We start from the raw sequence: 24,231 nt of genomic DNA on the forward strand, positions 1-24,231 counted from the left end.
TAGGAACAGGCAGTTGTGCGCCAACAGAGCCAGCAGCCCCAAGAGCGAAGACGCGTCTATGGCGCAAGCGCAGAGACCCCAGTGCCCCCAGCGCCGCGCATGCGCCAAAGTAACCACACGCTCCAGGGCCAGAGGCCCACAATTTGTCGTCACAGGGCAGCTGATCAGATGATCAGGGTGCGTCTGGCGTTTCCCTCCCTCTTCTATCCTCCACCCCTTTCCCCTCCCCTTGTCCCTCAGCCTTCTCCCTTCTTCCTCTCTCCCCTACTCCGGCGTCTCCAGCAGACTCCCGCTTCCGGTCGGCAGTCGTCTGCGAAAGAGTGTCCCGCCTCTTCCGCTTCTCTGGTGTCAGTGCCGGCGGCGGCAGCGGCGCCTGCGCGTCTCCTGTCAGGGTCAGCAGCCGGGTCCCCTGGGTAGTCCACCTGCAAGTCGCGGCGCCGCATCCCGGGGGTCGATGGCAATGAACTATAATGCGAAGGATGAAGTGGACGGTGGACCCCCGTCTGCTCCTGGGGGCACCACGAAAACTCGGAGGCCGGATAACACGGCCTTCAAACAGCAAAGGCTGCCCGCTTGGCAGCCCTTCCTTACTGCGGGCACGGTGCTACCTACCTTCTTCATCATCGGCCTCATCTTCATCCCCATTGGCATCGGCATCTTCGTCACCTCCAACAACATCCGCGAGATCGAGGTGAGTGGAGGCAGCGGGAGAGTTGGCGTCACCGGAGGCCCGTTCTTCAGTGCCCGCACCCTCCTACCTTAGCTCTCCCGAGGGGGACTGGCGGGTCCCGTCCTCCCCCTCCCCTCCGTCCTGTTTGGTTTCTTTCTGTATTGGCGGGTGTTCAGAATTCGCAGTTTTATCTTAGCTGCTTCCCACCCGTGATTTACACGGTTAGAAACGGAGTGAATGTTTAAAGTAGGAAGTGAGTTAGGTGAAGAACGCTTAGGAGTTAGGGTGTTTTTCAGCTAGGTGAAAAGAGAAGTGGGAGGAAAAGTTATGTCTAGCTGTAACCCGAGGGAGTTACGGGTGAGAGTGTCATTACTTGTGTGGGCATTATCCCAGGACACAGAGATTACACCGTGGCCATTGTTGAGAAAAGGACCCAGAGTCATAGAGTTTTGATGCTTCTTATGTGAAGTCAAGTCGTATGTTACCAGGTCACACATTAGGACATTTGAGTAGTTCCAAGTATGCACAGTACCTTTCATTTTGAGCTAATTCAGTGGTATTACATGTAGGGCATGATATAAGTAAAACATAACCTGAAACTTCAATTCTGGTTTTGCGTTGACGCAGTGTTTGTAATTATGCTGCACATTCTCTTATTAAACATTTTACTGGTTTTGTTTTTAATGAACATTTTTCTTATATAAGACACGACAGAAAAACTTTATTGGGGAAGCATTTTGGTTTCTGTCTGCAGCAATAACAGTATCTGTATCCATCTGCAGTGGTGAAGAATTGTTGATCGATGTAAATACTGTACATTCATTAAACATTTGTTCTATTCTCTGTTCTTTCATATCCTAGCGTGTTTTATATGTTTGAAAAGGCAAGACCTGATAACAAGTAATCTTAACTTTTTTTTTTCATTTCTGTGCATATGTATATATCCTTGCACACTTTTTTTTTTAATTTTTTTGGGTTGAACCAAGGGACACTTTACTACTGAGCTACATCCCTGGCCCTTTTTACTATTAATTTATTTGTTTATTTATTTAAAATTTTGAGACATGGTTAAATTGCTTAAGTCCTCTTTAAGTTGCAGGGTTTGGTCTCAAACTTGCCATCCTCTTGCCTCAGCCTCTGGAGTCACTGGGATTACAGGTGTGCACCACTGTTCTTGGCCCCACAAGCTTTTTTAAAATAAATGTTGTATGTGATTTAATGGGGCTTTTAGGATAATTTAATTTTTAACTAGGAAGTAGAGATTCTTTGTTTCCAGTTTAATTTAAAGTGTTACCTCTAAAAGCAAGAGCGATCTATTTTTAATTTTACAGTGCTTACTTCACTGTTAATAACAGTAATAAGAATAGTATGTATAGCATAACTAGTTTTTAAATCCTTTACTAAAAATCATTTTCAGTTTAATAACATGTTGCAGTATATTTTTTCAGTATGCATTTTTATGTCTGAATCTCCCTAATAGTTTTGTACATGTAGTTTAAAATGCCCCAAAATCTGAAAGTTTTTAGGTATGTTATATGGTGTACTCAAAAACTTTGGAATTTTGAAGTGTTGGATTTCATCCTGAGTAGGGATGCTCAACTGGTGAAGTCTATGCGAATATTCCAAAATCCAAAAAATTGAAATCTGAAGCACTTCTCAACCCAAGCATTTCTCACAACCACACTATGATCACACATTATATCAAGATTTGAGTAACATGGTGAAATGTGAAGACCATGACTCTAGTAGCTAGAGTCAGGCAGAGTTGGGTTAAATTCCAGCTCAGCAAATTAAGTAGCTGAGAAATTTACTTAATTTCTCTCTCTCTCTTTTTTTTTTTTAAGGAGAGAGTGAGAAATTTTTAATATTTATTTTTTAGTTCTCGGCAGACACAACATCTTTGTTGGTATGTGGTGCTGAGGATTGAACCCGGGTCGCACGCATGCCAGGCGAGCGTGCTACCGCTTGAGCCACATCCCCAGCCCTTAATTTCTCTTAAGATCAGTATTAGAAGCAACATAGATACTAGTCTGGCACTAAGTAATGATGATCCTTAACCATGAGATGAGAAATGGAGTCAGAGCGGTTGAAATTTGACTGTAAACTAGATAAATTATAAAATTGAGACAGAAATCCACTATCTTGTTTCCCAATTTAAAGCTTTCACACTATACTAAGATCCTCCTGCAGTGCTAAATGATAGTAGAAGAAGTTGAAAATAATTTAACATTAAAAATTTGAATCATCATATTTAAATTTCTTGATATTAAGGAGAAAGTAGCAATAATGTGGAATTTTATATGAATGATTATTTACAAATTATATGAAATTAAATATTTAACTTTTTTTAAACTTTAAAAATATTTTAAGTTGTAGGTGGACACAATACATTTATCTATCTATCTATTTATTTATTTATTTTTATGTGGTGCTTAGGATCAAACCTAGTGCCTTATGTGCTAGGCAAGCATTCTTCCACTAAGCTATAGCCCCGGCCCTCTTTATAACATTTGGCTTCTAAATTTTTTAACAGTAAATACTGGCAAAATGGAAATTTCTTAGATTGTTCTCATGTGCAGTTCCAATTTAAAGTTGCCTGAGATAAATGCTGCAGCTTGGTCTGGTCAAAAGAGCACTGAAGTTGAGTCAGGGTATTACAGTTGAAGTTCCAGTCTCACTCTCTAATTTGAGATCCTAACCATGTTTTTTGAGTCTAGTTTCTTGATGAATCAAAATAATCAGTTTAGATTATCTCTAAGATTTTTTTCAACTTTAAAATTCTGTGACTTCCAACTTTAATGTGATTTAAAAAGTGCCGTGTATTCACATTGTATCACCTTTGGAACTAGAGGAAATAAAAATTAGTAATAACTTGGAATTTTGTACTAATATTGACATACAGTTATGCAGAGATAATCTATATATACTTAAAAGTGTTAGCTTTAAATATGTAGTGAAGTGTTTCTGAATTGGATCTGGAATTATTAGAAAAACCTTGGAAGCTTTCCCAAAATACACATAGTTGTCTGTCTGCACTTTTTTGTTTTTGTGCTGAGAATTGAACTCAGGACATCAAGCATGCAGTAGGCTACATCTCCAACCCCTCTACTTTTTAGAACCATTAGTTTAAAGTATGTTGAGGATTATTGAAAGTAAATGGTTTGCTGGGTGCTGTGGCACATCCCTCTAATCCCAGTTGATTCAAGAGTCTGAGGCAGGAGGCTCATAAGTTTGAGGCCAGCCTTAGCAATTTAGTGAGACCTTGTCTCAAAATAAAAAATAGAAAGAGGGGGCTAGGGAGATAGCTCAGTGGTAAAGCACTTGCCTAGCATGCATGTGGCCCTGGGTTCAATCCCCATCACCACATAAAAAATAACAATAGAAGATTTTAAAAAATAAAAAGGGCTGAGGACTAGTGATAAAGTGCCCATGGGTTCAATCCCCAGTACAAAAAGAAAAAAATAAATGGTTAATGAGACATTCTGGCCAGCATTCACTTGTTACTGTAAGTTGTTTGCATCTTCAGTTTCTTTATTTTTTAAAGTTTGAAAACCTCATTGCTGTTTTAATTGAGATTACTAGGGCAAAGGAGACTTTTTAAATCAAAGTACTTAGTTTAACATGCTACGGTCAAAAAACCCAAAATTTTAAGGCAAAATCAGTGAATATTTCATTTTTCCAGAATTGTTTTACTAAAAACTTACTGCTCTTATAAATCTGAACTAATCTGAAAAGGGTGTTAAAAAAAATATAGCTTGGCATTTTAATGTCTATATTTGGCAGCTTATTTCCTTTCTCCCCTTGTCAGGTTTATGTATTTTGTTGGTTTTTAGATTTTATAAGTTAAATAAAATGAGGCTTTTAGAAAACTCAATTTTTAATTTTATTGTTAAGAAAATATTTTACATATTATCTTAACACTAGGATTTACTATCTCATTTTTTATTGGGAGTAAGGAATGAGTATTTCCTTTAATTTGGCAACTGTAAGAGTCAGGCACATACTTCCACAGCAAAGGTCATGCTTTTCTAGTTTAGGGTTCTTGGTGAAGCTGAGTTATGGAGCTAACTTGAAAAAGATAGTAGGGTGTTTTAGTCAGCTTTTTTTGCTGCTGTGACTAAAAGATCTGACCAGAATGATTGTAGAGGGGGAAAGTTTTATATTTGCTCCTGTGACTAAAAGATCTGACCAGAATGATTGTAGAGAGGGGGAAAGTTTAATTTAGGGGCTCATGGTTTCAGTGATCTCAGTCCGTAGAACCGGCTGCATTCCCTGGGGCTTTAGGTGAGGCTGAACATTATGGTGGAAGATTGTGGTGAAGGAAAGCAGCTCATGTAGTTATCTGGAAGCAGAGAGACAGTGAGTCTGCCTGCTCCAGATACAAAATATATACCTCATAGCCTTGCCCCAAGTCCCACCTCCTCCAGCCATACCCACTTCTGTTGCCATTCAGTTAATCCCTATCAGGGAATTAATTCACTAATTGGGTTAAGACTCTTACAACCCAATCATTTCTCCTCTGAACCTTTTTGTGTTGCTTCACAGTGAGCTTTTGGGAGGACACCTCATATCCAAACCATAACATGGGGTTATCTTAACTTTTGAAAAAACTTTTAACTGTATAAAGTTACATAGTTTTAAATTAATGGTTGGCCTATAGTCCTAGCTACTTAGAGAGGCTGAGGGAGGGTGAGTTTAGGAATTCAAGGCCAGCTGAGCTGCATAGTAAGAGCCTGTCTCAAAAAAGTCAAAAAATTAATTAATGTTTAGAATCAAATGAGGATGTTATTCAGAATAATATTCAGAATTAATTTAGAAACTGAACATTTACTTCCAATTAATATTGTCAAAAGTGTTCACGGTAAATTTTCATGAAATTTTAATGGATTACCTTTACTCTCCTATATGATAAACTCCCATTTTATTATTATTTCATTTAGTCCACTCACTTATTTTATCCTAATTAACTTCTGTTTTCTGATAAAAAACATATTTTTATCTATGTTTTTACGCCTGTGTAACTTGAATTCTTAGGTTGTAAAATTTTTAAGATAAGATTTTTCCACCTGCATTAGTGATCTTTGTTTATACTTATTCTTTAGCTAAGAGTCAAGGAAGGATAAATTGCTTTTTATAGATGATTGTTAAAGATTAAGCATTTTGGATAACCCCTGTTGGATCCCCGTGGGATTTCTGTCTCTTTTTTTTTCCCCTCACTTGAATAAATCCTACTCTTTTTCTCTCCAAAAAGGGGCGGGGGGCATTTGACAATTTTAATACTCAAATTGATTGAAATTGCTAAAAAAAACAAGCCCTTAGAATTTTTTTTTATTATTGGTTGTTCAAAGTATTACAAAGCTCTTGACATATCATTTTTCATACATTTGATTCAAGTGGGTTATGAACTCCCATTTTTACCCTGTATACAGATTGCAGAATCACATTGGTTACACATCCACGTTTTTACATATTGCCATACTAGTGACTGTTGTATTCTGCTACCTTTCCTATCCTCTACTATTCCCCCTCCCCTCCCCTCCCATCTTCTCTCTCTACCCCATCTACTGTAATTCATTTCTCTCCCTTGTTTTTTTTTTTATTTTTTTCCCTTTCCCCTCACATCCTCTTATATGTAATTTTGTATAACAATGAGTGTCTCCTTCCAATTTCCATGCAATTTCCCTTCTCTCTCCCTTTCCCTCCCACCCGTCCCTGTTTAATGTTAATCTTTTTCTCATGCTCTTCCTCCCTGCTCTGTTCTTAGTTGCTCTCCTTATATCAAAGAAGACATTAAGCCCTTAGAAATTAACAGGCTTGTAGTATTAATGTTTTTGTTTCTCAAGTAACATTAGTGCTTAAATCAAAGAATGGTAAAGTAAATATGGCCTACTTGACTGTGTTTTGTGGCCCCAGGAACTGAAAATGATTTTACAGATGCGCATTTGCAATCTATTTGCTGATTGGGAATGCTAACTTTGAATTTCAATTATGTGGAATATTATGCCCCCCAAAAGAATTCTGTTCTTCTCATGAGTAGACCCTATGCTAACAAAAATTTGAACACAAATATTATATTTTGAATTTCATTAATAACAATTGTTGTAAATTTTTCTTTTTTGTTACTTAAGTACTTACATAAAATCCTTGACCTTGTTCCTTGAAGGGTCTCCAAAGCTTGGGGTATTTTCTGGCTCTTTAGAGAAGGAAATGCCTGCCTTTGACTTTGAGTTTTAAATCAAATTTAGCATTTGCTACAAAAATAACTATGTTTAAGTTTACATTTTCTAATCCTTAATAATCATTTGTTCTAATCCTTAATAATCATTTGAGGTAAGTATAATTATTCCTGGTAATTGCTTTTGTTCAACCACCTCTGTGGATTTAGTAGATATAAAATATATTAGCTAAGATTACCATTAATCTTGGTTTAGGTAGATCTTTCTTAATTTCTTTATCACAGATAAAATTCAGTCAGCCTGAAGAGAGTTGCTTTTCAAATTTTACTTTCATTATCTTTTGTCTACATTGGAACCTCTAGAAAAGGACTCTTGAAAAATTCTTTGGTATGCAATAGTCACTTCAAGAGAGGAACTTAAAATACCATTTTAAATTTAATCCAGTTAATACTTGAAATGATTTATGTTTATTACTCAGCATTTTGTGGAGTGACCTGTTTGGGTCTTATATTGATTTCCTTTTAAATAAATTTACATTCAAAATGGAACTTTTCCAGTCCTATACAGTGTAAAAAATGCATGTCCATCAAATTTATTCTTTCCTATCACTTTAAATTCAGAGTCTTTTTCTTAGGAATAGAGCATATTTTTAGAAGTACTCTAATTACTAAATTTTAAAATTATTAAGAAGTGCCAGTTTGATTTAGGATTACAGTGGTAGAAAAACAAAGCTGAAAAAGACAGTAACTTTTTCAACTAATCTACTCATTTATAAATATCTGTCCTATTTTGCTTCTGGTTCTTTCAAAATTTGGATTTAAATTAATGGGCAGTCTCCAGACAATCATTATTTTGAACTATGCCTTGTATGCTTTTGACATTTGAAAAACATTACTTTTTTATTTTTAAACAATGGATTGAACCTGGGGGTGCTTAACCACTGAGCCACATTCCCATCCTTTTAAAAAAGTCTTATGAGACAGTGTCTCTCCAAGTTGCTTATGGCCTTGCTAAATTGCAATCCTCCTGCCTCAGCCCCTGGAGTCCTGGGAATTACAGGTATGTGACACCACACCCAGCTGAGAAGCTTTACTTTTTCAAAATAAGGAAACTATGTTCCCATTTTCCACTTAGTAGCCTCCTTTCTTTCTAAGGTTGAAATTATTAGTTTAGTGTAATTGTGTCTTTTGAAGTCTTACGGATTGTTATATTCAACAGATTTTATTACAGTCTGAACATTAGGTCAGACTACCCTTGAATTTTAGCTTGATATATAGTGGTAATTTTAATCAATTATTTTAATAAACATAGTACATTTTTCTGTATACAAAGTGCCTCTGGCCATAGCGGATGATAGAAAATGTTTGGGGACAGGGAGACAGGGCTTCTTCTTCTTTTTTTCTTTTTTTCAGTGGAGGTATATCTTAAAAAGCCTGGAATCTTTTGGGGAAGATGAAACACACATTTAGCAGGAAGATTAAGCATCGCTGGGTGAGTGGCACACACAGAATATATCTTAGTAGTTCAAAGAAAGACAAGATGACATTAGTCTATATCAGGGAAAGCTTTATGTAGGAAGAAGACTTTGAGCTGGAACTTGAAGGACAAATGGTGCTTATAAAAGAGAAGTCTGGATGCATTCCAATAAAAGAGATTAATATGAGCAGTGATCTAGTGGCAGAAAATCAAAATGTGTATAGAGAAAATAAGAGGAAGGGCAAATTACCTGGTGAATAGTCTTGGGTATTTTGTAGTGAATGTATTAAATCAGGAAAGTGTATATTGGTTAGTGTTGGGTTAGCAGTGAGTAATTGAGAATGAAGATCTTAAATGACTTAGGAACCTAATATGAAGCTGATAGAAGGCTGTTTTACTGAGTCCTCACTCTACCATTTACTTCTAACATTCTTAGAAATTGGGTCTCATGCCTAAGGTTCAAGATGGAGGCTAGAGTTCGGATTGCCTTCTTTGGGCAGTAGTATAGAAGAAAGGATGAAGAACAAAGGATAAAGCACTTTTTAAAAAGTTTCTTGGAAGCTGCCATGTTCCACTAACAAGGCCATGCTAGCTGCAAGGAAGGATGGAAAATATAGTTTTTATTCTAATAACAAGATTTTCTGGTAGTGAGAATTTTATACTAAAGAAGAAAGGTAAAACAGAAGTTGAGGTAGTAGGTTGTTAGCAGTCTGTGTATCACAAGGTTATAGGAAGATTTATCTGGTGGTAAAATGATAGGTCAGTTGAGAGCTAGCTCATCCAGGTGTAAGAGTCTAGTGATTTAGAAAATGAGTTTATAATGATTACATTTTAAAATTGATTATGGTAATTTGTTGAACTTGATTTCATATAAAGGGCATTGTGTTTTTTTTTATGTGAAAAGCAGATTAGATATATGATATTACTGATAAGTTAAATAAGTTACAGAAGGAAAGTTGAATATCATTACCTTCCTTTTGTTTTCTTCAACCTCTTTTTTTATCCATTCAATATATGAATGTGTTCTAATTTCTCAAAAATGAAAACATACTTTTAAAATTCTATTAAATACTGAAAATGGTTCAAAATGACAAACATTTTTTTCAGAGTTCACTGCTAATAATTTTATATACTTTATATCAGTTACTGTTATTGTTATTATTCTCTTTCTCTTTTTTTTTTTTTGGATGAGGACATTGAATCTGTAAGTCTTTTGCTTATAGTTGAGCAGCTGAAATTCAAACCTTGTACTCTGACCTCTTGTGTTTCTTCTGGGTGTTGGTCAATATTCTCTTTTAGCACCATCTGTATAAAAAGAAGGGTCCACACTCGTCCATAATATCTTTCTTATATCTCCTACTCATTTCTTAATTTGCTGTTGGAAGATAAAAAAGTGCTCTGAAGAAAAATGAAGGGTTGAGAGATAGTTCACAATTTTAAATAGAATAACCAGGAAGGGCTCCAGTAAATTAGTATTTAGTGAAGATATAAAAACAAGGTAAGGGAATAAATCATGCTGATATCTGAGGGAAGAATATCCTATGCCAAAGAAATAGTAAGAGCAAAGGTCTTGAGGAACATGCTTAGTAGGAAGAGGAATATCAAAGAGGCCAATATGGCTGAAGCAGGGTAAGAGGTCCAGGAGAATAGTAAAAGATTAGGTTGAAGTGGTAAAGCATTGGGGTCTATATCATGTAGGCCACTATAAAGACCTTGACTTTTCATACTCTATGTCATGGGAAACTATTAGAACAGTTTTGCACAGATAGGTGACATAATTGCTTATTATTAAAAGAGTGACTCTGGTCATGAAATGGAGAGTATTGCTTGGGGAATAAGAATAGAAGGTAGAGTGTTCTGATAGGAAAAACAAACAAAAATTTTTCTTCTTTTCATACACCATTCATCATCACACTTCTGACATCAGGTATGGTTACCTGCCTCTCCCCAATCAAGAGATCCTAACATCAGATGCTTTTGTACATTCCAACTGGGTGTCCTGTGATTTAATTTGGTTCTGACACTATCATAAAATAGCATCAAGCCCCACAGGTTAAGAACTCAGTACCAAAACTACCCTTCAGCCCCCATTTCAGATGCCAATTACAAGTCCCAGGTTGTCTGATCAACTAGCTACAAATGAGGATTTCGATGCCCCTTCTCTGGGTTTGTCTTATTTGCTAGAGTGGCTCACAGAATCCAAGGGAACTCTTACTGGCCATTGATGATCAACTCAAGGCTCAGTTTTTTTCTTTTCCCCAGATGTTGAGAGGGAACTAAAAGCTCTAACCCTTTAATTAGGCCTTGGTCTTTTAAGGTTGGGGTGACCAGCCTCTAACCTTAAGCTACCTAGGGGCCCATAGCCACCAGTCATTCATTGGCTTACCACTCTTGAGATCCCAAGTGTTTTAGGAACTTAAATACAATGCCCTGTTTTATTCATGTTAATTATCTATTTCTTTGATCTACCTTGTGTATAGACTGCAGCATAACTAACAAAGTCCTTTCATCAGTTATATCCTAAGAAGTTTTTTTTTTTTTAAAGAGAGAGTGAGAGAGGAGGGAGAGAGGAGAGAGAGAGAGAGAATTTTTAATATTTATTTTTTAGTTCTCGGCGGACAAACATCTTTGTTGGTATGTGGTGCTGGGGATCGAACCCGGGCCGCACGCATGCCAGGCGAGCGCGCTACCACTTGAGCCACATCCCCAGCCCCCTAAGAAGTTTTTATAACTTGATATCTTAGTAAGGCTTTAATTATCTGAAACTTCATGGTGGAATTTATTATTTTTTGTTTGTATAAATGAGTTAAATACCATACATAAAAAGTTTGTGAGGAAATTTGTACGTTTGTCATCCTATCTTTTCCCCTACCCCGCAATTACCTGCAGTTTAACTTTCCACAATTTTGGCTACCCATGATCAGTTGTGGTCTGAAAATAGTAAATTGAAAAATCCAGAAATAAACAATGCATGAGTTTTAAATTACATGTCATTTTGAGTAGCACAGTGAAGTCTTGTGCCCTCCTGTTCATCCTTTTGTCCAGAGTATCCACACTGTATATGCTACCCGCCAGTTAGCACTTAGTAGCTACCTGAGTTATCAAATTGACTGTCCTGGTGCTGCAATGATTATGTTCAAGTAACTCTTATTTTACTTGTGGCCCCAAAGCATAAAAGTAGTGATGCTGTTAATTCCATTATGCCATAAGGAAGCCATAAAGTGCTCTCTTTAAGTGAAAAGGTGAAAGTTCTCAAGAAAGAAAGAAAACATTGTGTACTGAGGTTGCTAATGTCTATATTATATTTTGAGAGACCACATTCTTGTAACTTATTATATATAGTTATATATATAATATTATATATATAACTTTTATAGTTAGTAATTTATCTTTTACCATGCCTAATTTACAAATTAGCTTTATCATAGTGTGGGTGTACAGGAAAAAGAAGAGTATATATAGGGTTTGGCACTATCCATGCTATCCACTGGGGGTCTTAGAATATATCCCCTGCAAATATTGGGGAATCACTGTGTTATAAAATTCTACTCCCAACTCTGATCATTAATATATCCTGAGATGATTGTTATTTTTAATCTATATTCCAGATTAAAAATATGAAGAGTTGATTATACTGTTTAAAATATTAGTATTAATAATTGGTACCAACTTTATTTTAAAACATAGTATTTTTAAAATTGAATTCCATATTTGAATTATTATAGGGTGCATGCTTGTTTTTTAATACATGGAAGAACCAGTGTAGTCAAATGGAAGGAACAGCAACTTTGGAGGCAGACAAATCAAATTCTGAATGGATTGAATTGTGTTCCCCCCAAAGATATGGTTACCTGTGAATGTGATTTTATTTGGGACTAGAGCCCTTGCAGCTGTAATTGAGTTAGTGACTAATCAAGTCATTAGGGTGGGCCCCTAATTGATATAATTGGTAAGTTTATAAGAAAAAAATAGACACACAGTGAAGATGATATGAAGATAGAAACATCAGGCACCATATAATAAGAATCAGAGATGGGGTGCTACAGCTGCAAGCCAAAGATGTCCAAGGATTGCACTTCCAGAAACTAGGAAGAAGCAAGGAAGTCCCGGAAAGAGTATGGTCCATTTAACATCTTGAATTTGGGCTTTTTGTCTCCACAATTATGAGAGAATATATTTCTCCTGTTCCCAAGCATCATGTTTGTGGTAATTTTGTTTCAGCAGAATTAGGAAACTAATGCAGACACTTAACTGTTGTATGATCTTGGGCAGTCACATTTTATCACTGATTCTCACTTTTCTCATTCATAAAAGACTAAGAACAATTCTGGCTTGGGGTAGACTTTTGAATATAATAGCTGGATTTGATACTGCTTTCCTTTCTTCAAAAACAATTTATACTTATGTATTACCTAATTCATTGATCATTTCCAAATATTAGATTTTAATTTACTAATTGGGTTAGAATTAAAGTCTTCCCTTATAGTTCCCTCTTCAATTCTCTAATTTACACAAAATAATAAATTTCAAGTGAGCCATAGAATTTCTTGAGACTAATTTTTTTTAGGGGGGGTGATTATTAAGTTTAGAACAGATGACCTTAAAACAGTTTTTAAAATCTGCTTTTAAGGTTGCTTTTAAGTTGCTTCATTGAATTTATTTTTCCTTTTAAGAGCAAGTTATTTCAGAGTGATTAGGTATCCACTTTTTTTTTTCTCTGTGGAAGTGCTTAGTTATATTTTTCTCTTGCAGATTGATTATACCGGAATAGAGCCTTCCAGTCCCTGCAATAAATGTTTGTCTCCAGTTGAAACACCTTGTATTTGTACCATTAACTTCACACTGGAAAAGTCATTTGAGGTCTGTGTTTCCAAGTAAAGTGTTAGAAAACCAATGTTTTTAAAAATATTGATAGTCTATTAACCTTTTTTCTAGGTACTTTCTTCTTATAGAGAGAACTCAGTTTAATTTATTGGAATACACCTTTGAGAAAGATTGTTTTATGTGTTTGACTATTGCAATTTGCTGTATGATTAAGAAATTATTTGAATGGTTAACTTTAGTACTTTCAGATAAAATTATATGGAATCACTTTATCCTTTCACTTCAAAATTGTGTAACTGTACAAATCAGTTTTATGTTGTTTATATGTGCATTGTATTTTAAAATTATTGCTCAAATTGCTTTTTAATTATAAAACATTTTATTAGAAAATACTAATTCTCATTATTTAATTAGATAATTTTTCTGTGAGATATGAAACATTACCAAAAATGCAAATACTTAATACTTTATTGATCTTTTATATTTTGATAAGTGCTTGGAACTGTGTGTGTGTGTGTGTGTGTGTGTGTGTGTGTGTCTGTCTGTCTGTCTGTCTTTTGCATTCTGACATGCCATTCTTGGTCACTAAGCATATTCTAAGGGACCTAAAAATTCAGAATGGGCATGGAAAGAACAATTTGTACTATAATCTGTCTGAAAATTGAGCTTTATAAAATTATCATTCAGGGTGCAAAACTGCTTTAATACATGCCAACATTTTAGATAAACTGTATTTCAGATTTTTTAAAGGTCATGATAACTTTATAAGATTGTTGCCACCCAATTCACAATAGCTAGACTGTGGAACCAAGCTAGATGCTCTTCAATAGATGAATGGATAAAAAAAATGTGGCATTTATACACAATGGAATATTACTCAGCACTAAAAAATAACAAAATCATGGCATTTGCAGGGAAATGGATGGCATTAGAGCAGATTATGCTAAGTGAAGTTAGCCAATCCCTAATGTCTTTTTTGATATAAGGGAGGCGATTCAAAACTGAGCAGGGAGGAAGAGCATAAGAAGATTACCATTTTTTTTATTATTAGTTGTTCAACACATTACAAAGCTCTTGACATATCATATTTCATATATTTGATTCAAGCGGATTATGAACTCCCATTTTTACCCCATATACAGATTTCAGAATCACATCGGTTACACATCAGAAGATTACCATTAAACAGGGACGAGAGGTGGGAGGGAATGGGAGAGAGAAGGGGAATTGCACGGAAGATGGAAGGAGACCCTCATTGTTATACAAAATTATATATAAGAGGATGTGAGGGGGAAGGGAAAAAAAGAGAGAGAAATGAATTACAGTAGATAGGGTAGAGAGAGATGATGGGAGAGGAGGGGAGGGGAGGAGGGATAGGAAGGGGATAGGAAGGGCAGCAGAATACAACAGACAGTAGTATGGCAGTATGTATAAACATGACTGTATAACCAATGTGATCCTGCAGTCTGTTCACGTGGGAAAAACAAGAATTCATACCCCATTTGAATCAAATGTATGATATATGTCAAGATCATTGTAATGTTTTGAGCAAGTAATAAAAAAAAAGATTGTTGCCACCTAGTGGTTATAGTAGCTCTTGTGCTGAGATGGAGCACAGGATAAATGCTGCCTTTGAAAAAACCATGAAAACTTAATTTAATTATTTAATTTTATTTCAACAGAAATAACATATAAATTTAATGAATCTTTAAAAGTCTAGTCTTTCAACTAGATGGGCAAACTATAAAGACACAATATATTTGCTTTTGTCAGAATAGGCAGAATTGAAGAAATGAAACTTGAAATGATTTAGAAGCTCCCTCATTTATAAAAACCTATTTCAGAATTTCTCTTCTGCAAACATGATCAGCCTCAGATTCAGTCTTTCGTAGGTTCTTTGTTTCTTCATAAAATTTGAATTGGACTAAAATCCTTTTTAGGAAACTTAAAATAGGTTACTTTGTCTTTGTATTCATTGAAATGCTCTCCTTTATAATTTATAAATTGAAATTACTGTACTGATTCTTAATTGAGAATGATACTCTTTTTTCCCCCCACAAAAGGCACATATATCCTGTTCCTGTTTCTATGATGTGATTTTGATAGAAAATTCTTTCCCAAGTTATTTTGAAGTTGGCTCCACTAAATGTATTATAGTTCCCTCTTGATTATTGTCAAGTGACTCCTTGTCTAAAATACTCTAATTACTAATTTATTTTTAATATTTTATACTGTCCTATTGAGAAATTTTATAGCTTTATTCAGTTCAGAATTTATTTGCTTAGGTAATAAATGAAAGTTTGACCATTATTTCTCAGAAAAATTGATGCCAATTGGGTGAAGACCAGTCTGGATGTGTGTGTGTGTATGTGTGTGTGTGTGTGTGTGTGTGTGTGTGTGTGTGTGTGTGTGTATGTGTCTCTGTCTGTGTGTGTCTGTCTTTTGCATTCTGATATGCCATTCTTGGTCATTTTGTAACTGTACAAATACAAATTAGAAAATTTTAGATACAAAGTTGCCCAGGATAGGCTAATAGAGTCCTATAGTGTTATTTTTAAATGTAAATGGTACTTTTTTGAAGTATTTAAGGATAGTTTGAAATTTTACTTTTGGGTTTTTGTATTATACCTTCTTCAACCATTTTAAATTGCTAAGTACTTGTAGAATTTACCCCAGACCCAGTATCACAAATTGTAAACTAGTAAAGTTCAAATTACTTAACTTTTGAAAACCTTTTCCCCTCTCCTTTCTCTAGGGCAATGTGTTCATGTATTATGGACTGTCTAATTTCTATCAAAATCATCGTCGTTATGTGAAATCTCGAGATGATAGTCAACTAAATGGAGATCGTAGTGCTTTGCTTGTAAGTAAAATGGTGAAATATGAAAATGTGGTATCTGCAGAATAGCATACGGTAATCATTCAGTTAGAAATGTTAAGTATTTAATGTTAGGATGAAATTTAAAGTGTTATTTGTCATTTCTGCTTTATATAGTGAGGGTTTTTAGTTACAATACTTTTTTTCCTGGAATTTGTATAGCTTCATGACTTCTTACAGCCAGAGGACACACTACTACCTGCCCGTTTCTAGTAATTATTGGAAGTTTGGCTTTATTAAACTGTTTGTAATAGAATTTTGATGAACCTAGCATTCTGGATGTATAAATGTGTTCTGTTTGGGTTTGGTCATTATTAATTATTATGCTAAGTAGGGGATGTGCAGAAAAGGGCTTTTAATTTCTGAGATTGTGTTTTAAAATCAAATATAGGTACTCTCCATTTTTTAATTTGTTGGAAGCCTGAGCAGTAAAATCCAGAAGGTAGGCTACTGAAAAACTGTGGAGTTTTTGAGTACTGAAAAGCTCTATGGAGCTTTTTGAAAATAAGATTTTAGAATTTTCCAGAAAATATATCAGTGTCTTCAGGGGTAGAGCTCTAGAGTATCTATTTTTTAGTAAGCTCCCCTTCTGATGCCTTGGCTTATTTAGGAAACTGGACTAGAGGATTGTAGTTTCTTGACTGCTCAACTTTTGCATAGTAGTGGTTTGTGCTTCAGTATTTTATGTTATTGTTGTCAATGCAGCAAACATTCAGAAGCTCAAAGCGTTTTAGGTTCTCTTAGAGTTGGTAAATCTTTTAGAGTTCAGTCTAGGACTATGTTGTTAGCAGAATGGGCCTGGCAGATTTATAGCTGCCTTATCCTATCTGGTTTTATTGCTGGTTTCTCTGTGGGATTTAAGAAATAAAAGTCTATCTAGAGATCCCCTGGTATGCAAAGCATTCTGGTTAACTATAATATTTTGCAATTCATTGTATTCTGTTTACTCCATGGAATCCAATTTTTAGGTCTCAAATCCAGAGCAGATAATGTACTTTCAGACATATCAAATTCCTAGACCTTTCCAAATTTGTCATTTGGTATTATAGAATGGTTCCATTCAAAGAATCAGAAATGATATTTGATTTAAAATTTACATAATAATTTTTCTTTTTTATAATTATTTTATTTAGATACACATGATCCTCATTGAGAGAAAAGGAAGCTGAAACTTTATTCTTTTCTTATAAATCTCAAGAAAGATTTTAGAATAGGGATTGATGAACTTTTTCTGTGGAGGGCAATATAATAAATATTTTTGGCTTAGTAGGTCATATTGTCTCTGTTGCATCTATTCAACTCTACCACTGTAGAATGAAACAGCCATAGACAGTTCCTAAATGAGTGGATATAGTTGTGTTCTAATAAAATGTTATTTATAAAAATGAATGGTGGACTGGTTTTAGCCCGTGGGCTGTCATTTTTTAATCCTTGGACTAGAACAAAAAATATTAAAATTCTAAGACCAGAAAACTTTCAGAAATCTTATGAATATTAAAAATAGCACATTGAAGTCCAAGTTACTTGATGTTGCATGTAAGGCTTTTCACAATCTGACATTAGTCTACCACATCAGTTTTACTAATTATCTTTAATACATCTTTGGCCTGACTGGCCTGGGCCTTGTTTGCCATTCCCTAACTGTGCCTGTGACATGAGTAATCTGCCTCTCATAATTTACTACCTTTGAAGGACTGCTCATTTCATGACCTATATTTTTCCTAAGTGCCTTTTGATTCAAAATATCTTCTTTAGATATTTACCTTATTCATATCTTGGTCCAAAACATCGTCACTTTTTTGCTTTGGTTAGATGTTTCCCATCGTCCAGTCTTGCCCGTCCTTTCCAGGCCATTCTCTACAAAGCAGCTATAGTGATTTTTTAAAAATGTAGATATCACTTCCCTATTTAAAATCTTGTAAGGGTTTATTAGCACTTGAAGTAAAATCTCAGGATGATCTGAGCTATGCGTACTCTTCCAGTTTTATCATATAGTATTTTCTCTCTGCTAACTAGCTATATTCACCTTTATCTGCTATCAGTTTTTTCTTAAGAACATTTTATTTTCTGGGCTTAAACTGTCTTCTGCCTGCTCTTCATATAGTTGGAGCCCATTATTTTAGGTGTTATCTTATATGTTACTTCCTCCAGAAATAAGTTTTTCCCCCCTCCTACTCTATCTTCGTTATTCACTCACATAGTCTCTTCATAACATTTATTATAATTTGTAATTATGAATTTGTTTACTTAATAAATTTATTACCTGTTTTCCTAACTATACTGTAAACTCATGAGAGTAGGGAGCATGGCTTTCTTTAATTACCATGTTCCAAACAGCTGGCTTTAGTGCATGGAAAGCATTTAATAAATATTGAATGAAAATAGACATCTTTATTGTGGCTTTCATTTTATATTATACTTGGTTGTGTCTGAGTATGTGTCTCTCTGTTACATTCTGAACTGTTTAAAAGCAGGGATTTTTTTTTTTTTTCTGATAACCCAGCCTGTATATGGTGTATATTAGGGACTCATTAAATTGTTTTTCTAAGCCAGTTACTACCATATACCTAACATTGCTTAGCTCAGTGTCTGACACACAGGCAGTAAATAATATTTTTTTTCTTTTAAAATTTTCTAAGAATTTAGCAGCTAGAATACATTTGCCCTATTATGAGTTTATTTATGTTTAATAACCTATTAAAAATCATAGTTTACATTAAAATGTTTAGAAAAAAATAGGCCAGTTATAAATGTTATCAGTCTTCATGGTCTTGGACTATAAACTTTCTCATTATAGATGGCTCGGGGACCAAAGAACTGAGAAGTCAAATATTGAAACCTTATGAGATCCCAATCACATGTTTTCTTCTCACCTAGTGCTTTTACTAGTCTAGACATAGAGAATGCAGATATAAGTCAAGGTTAGTAGGTAATGGAAGAGGTCTAACTCGGGTCTCATTAGTTTCAAGTTGGGATTATTTTGGTTTGTTACATGTTTGAGACATGGATTAATGTTGCCTGAGAGTCCCAGAACAACTCAGGCATTTGTCTACTAATACACTTAGTTTAACTCTGTAATAGCCTCATCTCCTTGAGATGTTCATTAAGAACTAAGTCAAAATCTAGTCTGGAAGACGGGCAAATGTTCTGCCTGCCAGCATTTTCATTTTTCTTATACCTGGATACACAAATTAAAGATCATTGTATTCTGGGAATCTGCATTAAACTCACTTCTTCCTTCCTTCTTTCATTAGACATTGTATTCAATCCCAAATTATAAGATTTGAAATAATTGGACATGTTCATTTTATAAGTGAAACTTAGTTTAATCAAGGAACTTATCTAAGAAACTAGAATGTCTATTCCTTTTGCTTCCAGTTTAAGATTCTCATAATTTTATATCACAACTTGGATTGACAGTGGATGATTTCTTAATTTTTTTCCTTAGGCAGAAAACTCTTTATGCTTATGGTTTCTATGTTGCTTTGAAAATATGCTGATTTGATAAGTATATATAACAATATATGCAAGTAAATGTTTCATTAAAAAGGTGGTAGAATAGTTTGAGTCTTTACGTGTGGTGTTATTTATAGCTTTATTCATTTCAGATTGATTTTATATGTGTTACAAGTAAGAAACATGCATGGATTGAATTTTTAATCAGTAACCGGGGATAGCTCATAGTTCTTCCAGAGGCATAGGTGATAATTTCTCTCTTTTTTTCCTCCTAAAAACCAGAATCCCAGTAAGGAATGTGAGCCTTATCGAAGAAATGAAGACAAACCAATTGCTCCTTGTGGAGCTATTGCTAACAGCATGTTTAATGGTATGATATAGATACAAACATAGATATAGATAGAGGCATATATAATTAGGACAGTTTGTATAACCTTATTACCAATTTGTTAGTGTAGTAAATGTGAATGAAATTGAGAAATTTAGCTTTAAGATAAATACTCAGGTCGTAAATGGAGTTTATAATGCTTTGTGACTTCCTTTTGAGCATTCTTATGTAAGACTAGATTTTTTTCTGAGAAGAAAGAAGCAGAGATATTTTTCTAATCTTCCTATTTCGTATACTACAAAAGTCAAACTGCCATTCGCACTGACTTTATTTATTCCATTAAAAGGGAGATAGAGTGCTGGGGTTTTGGCTCAGTGGTACAGCACTTGCCTAGGATGTGTGAAGCAGTGGGTTTGAGTTTCAGCACCACATATAATAAATGAATAAAATAAAGGTTCATTAACAACTAAAAAAAAAAGTCGGGGGATATAGTTGATCGTTTAGAGCAGTCCTGTCTGATAGAAATGTAATGTGAACCTTAAATGTGGGCCATGTAGGTGATTTTAAGTTTTTTAGCAGTCACATTGAAAATCCTTAAGTGAAATAAGTGAATTTAATTTTAATAATAATTTTATTTAACCCTATATGCCCATGTTATCATTTTAGCATGTAATAATATGTAAAAGTGTTTGAGATATTTTATGTATATATTTTTAGTAAGTCCTTGATATCTGACATACATTATATACTTACTGAACATATTTATATGTACTAACCATATTTCAAGGGCTCAGTAGCAATTTGTGCCTAGTGGTTACCATGTACAGATAATGTAATAGTTAAGCCTGCAGTATTAAGAATGTGTTATTGAGGGGCTGGGGATGTGGCTCAAGCGGTAGCCCGCTCGCCTGGCATGCGTGCAGCCCCGGTTGGATCCTCAGCACCACATACAAACAAAGAGGTTGTGTCCGCCGAAAACTAAAATAAATAAATAAATAAATATTAAAAAAAAAAAAGAATGTGTTATTGAAAGGAAGAGAGGCAAATTTACCTTGCAGTTTTATTTGGGTTAATATTAAAACACTTGATCTTATGTGAGCTAGGCAGCCTGTCATATAGGAAAGTGTATTTGCATTGAGGAAAGAAGTCCCTTTGGACTTTAAATTGCTATAGTTAACTCACATCTGAAATAGAGTAAATGTGAATCCTATGTCTTCTCTGTCACACTCACATTTGGAAGCAAATACCAGATCCTCATTTCTTGTGAAATAAAGCAAGGGCTATAGATTTTTAGTGCTATGAATTTTTAGTAGATCTTAGTAATATTTTTCTTTTCTTATGTAGATACATTAGAATTGTTTCTGGTCGCCAATGAATCTGATCCTACACTTATGCTCATTCCTTTGAAAAGGAGAGGTATTGCTTGGTGGACGGATAAAAATGTGAAATTCAGAAATCCTCCTGGAACGGAAAGCCTGAAAGAACGATTTAAAGGTAAAACATTACTAATATTCCCTTAAAAAAAAAACAAAAGTCACTCTGCTGGCCTGCCCTTGACTCCCCCACCACATGAGGAACGAGCCCGGGAAGCCCACGCTAGCAGGCACCGGCTGAGTGCCTAGATGCCCGAGAAGGTTCCAGATTTGAGGAAGACATTCACCTTGTACCTGCCTGCCTACTCCTCTCTCTGCCTCTGTTAGACTCTCCAGCTTTGAGATGCTGACCTTCACTGCTCAGCTAAGGATCCTGAGAATTCTACCTTCTCTAAACACATCCAGCTGAGTGAACCCAGGGTGTTATTTCACCTGGGGAGAGTAAGAAATGGGGGGATCAAAGCACCAAAGCAAGAGCTGTCTTGGGACCTCAAGAAGAGGAGTGAAGCTGGAACCACCAGGGAGTATGAGTGTGAATTTTGGCACACTTTTACATTATTTTTACGTGCTAAATTGATAATATGGGCATATAGGGTTAAATAAAATGTATTATTAAAATTAAATTAACTTATTTCATTTGAACATGAATATGAGTGAATTTTGGCACAAACTGCTGCATGGTAGAGAAACTCCAGCCAACAGGTGCAGTTCAGGAGCAGATGAGATCCAAGGGAAACCAAAACAGGCTGTGGAGCAATTCTAGGGGCTTACAGCTCCCATAGGAATGGTTCTGCTGTCTTGAAGCCCCTGCTTTGTGTCCAGCCCAGTAGAAATGCTGTCCCCACCAGATCCCTCCTAGAACACAAGGGCCCTCTTTTCCTATCTGCTGAACAGTGCCTCAAAAGACATGAGGGCTGGGCTGCCTGTACTCCCTCTGGCTATAGCTCTTCTTGGAGATGGGGTCAAGGTAGCAGGACTGACCATTGACTACTGGTTGACCAGAGAAGCTCAGCTGAAGCCCTGGGTACTCTAGATCTGAGCTAGGAGTTCTCTGGGAATCTGGAATGAGTTCCCTTCTCCTGAATGACATTCTAGGTGCCACCTGTTTTTAAACTCCTAACCTGGAACTCCTTAGGTGGGGTAGATAAGTGAGATTATGCAAGCTGAAGCCAGCTTTGCTGAGAAGCTCCCTACCTTCATGCCTTCTGTTTCCTTCTGGAATTAACTAAAGTAGATTTCAAGCAGGGGCTGGGTGGTGATCACTCTCTGATCAAGTCCATTCTTTCTCTTCAGATTTTAGACCTTAAGCTATACTCCCTCAATCTCTACAATACCAAGGTCTTTTCCTAGTTAGAGCTCTAAATCCTATGTTTCTGTAGCATTACTAGCTTCCCAGCACCATTCTATTATTATTGTTATTGTTATTATTATTATTATTATCATTATTATTAAAAATTTAAGATGAATTATTTTAATTATCCCCATCTTCCTACTCCTGCTTTCGCTTTTAACTTCATCCCTTTTAGGAACCTTATTGTTTCCCATTGAACAAGGGTTATGAGGTGGATGTTTTGGGGGAATCTGGCCTGCCCTCTGCCAGCCTCCCTGCTAGCCCAGGTAAGAGGAAGAAGAGGGGGGCTGGAGAGAAAGCCAAAAATGCAGCAAAACTAGGAGTTATATCTCAAGGTGGACTTCCTGACCACTAAGGATAGGAGAGTGGTGAGAGAGAGCAATTGTCTTTGTGCAGAGTTGTTCTTGAGCATGGGAGCAGGAGAGGCTCTAGAACAAGGTTCAACTAAGACACAGTCCACAATTGGATCTGGGTCATTTCTTTGGAGAGCTGTTCTGTGCATTATATTTAGCAGCATTCCTTGCTTACTCTAATTATGACAACTCCTACATTTTATTGTCTCTAGAAACTACCAGATGTCTACTAGTGGCAAAATTACCCACCTGAGAATCAGTTCTGGAGTCAGGATGGTTTTCTCTTGAGTTATTTCCACCTTCCACCCTTCCCTAATCTGGTTGTTCATCTTAAGCCTGAGCCTTGAAGGAATGAGAACCCCTTATAAAGTAGGCTCAGTAGAGCTGCACATAATTTTTTTTTTTTTACTCAATGTATTGATTGTGCTTGTGTGGGATCATGTCTATGAAGGACATGTATTATGCTTCTCATTCTTGCTCTTTGGAAGAGGGGTTATTGCAGTATGGAAATAGGAACAGGATATATTGGGATTGGAGAGGGAGGAGATAAAAACAGCAGATATACCCTAGTTATCTTCCCAAAGTTCTAACTTTTTTTCTATTCCCTAGTCCTAAAACCAGACACAAGACTTAGGGAGTTTTGTCTGAAGACCAGGACCCATCCCTCACCTGTTCAAGTCTGCTTTAAATGGTAAAACAATGCAGGAGCAGCAGAGTCTTTAGGCACTTTGTTTTCTCAGGTGTTTTTATGTTCTGACCCTTTCCTTGTAGGGTAATTAGGAAGGCTGAACAAGATTATTTAGTTCCTGCCTGTTCTAAGACAATAAGGCTAGAGTCTATGGTAGTGGGTCAGGACTGTAGAAACTGGTATCCACTCTACTGATTCCACCATCCATCCAGTTTGCCCTATCTACAGTGGATTGATGTTTTAATTTTTTCAAATTTCATTGTACTTCCTGCAGTTTTTCAGGGTCTAAGATTAGTCATAGAGATACATTCCCAGTTTACTCTGTTCTAGTCAAGTTAGTTGTTCTGAAAACAGCCCACCTTGTTGCCCTAAAGGAACTCAATAGCCTGAGAGTTAAGACTAGAGATCTAAAGGGTTAGCAGGATAAAGTAGGAAAGGGTGGGGGGGCAGACTCCTGACCTCTCGACACATCCTATATATCCTTTGGACACATCTTCTCTTTGGTGCTCTCTTGCCTTGAGCTGCCTTCCTTCTCTAAGTGTATGCTACCATCACTTTAATAATAAAGTGATAGGAATAGATTTGAGAGTCATAATTTATATTAAAAAATTGTTGGACTTTTAAATACATTTTTTTCAAATAGAAAATGTAAGAAAAA

The 24,231-nt window shown here is 35.8% G+C and overlaps 1 protein-coding gene across 1 annotated transcript in view; it reads left to right on the top strand.

The window, feature by feature from the left end:
* The first annotated feature begins 263 nt into the window (after positions 1–263).
* The window catches only part of Tmem30a (transmembrane protein 30A), a 29,849-nt gene continuing 5,881 nt past the window's right edge, over positions 264–24,231 (top strand). Inside the window, exons 1-5 of the mRNA XM_005340341.5 lie at positions 264–691; positions 13,075–13,182; positions 15,902–16,009; positions 19,763–19,850; positions 21,153–21,302. Of these exons, the coding sequence (XP_005340398.4) occupies positions 455–691; positions 13,075–13,182; positions 15,902–16,009; positions 19,763–19,850; positions 21,153–21,302 (691 nt within the window). The 5' untranslated portion in view covers positions 264–454. The remainder of the gene's footprint in view (positions 692–13,074; positions 13,183–15,901; positions 16,010–19,762; positions 19,851–21,152; positions 21,303–24,231) is intronic.

The sequence above is a fragment of the Ictidomys tridecemlineatus genome, chromosome 8 (assembly GCF_052094955.1).
Source record: "Ictidomys tridecemlineatus isolate mIctTri1 chromosome 8, mIctTri1.hap1, whole genome shotgun sequence".
Classification (NCBI taxonomy): Eukaryota; Metazoa; Chordata; class Mammalia; order Rodentia; family Sciuridae; genus Ictidomys; species Ictidomys tridecemlineatus.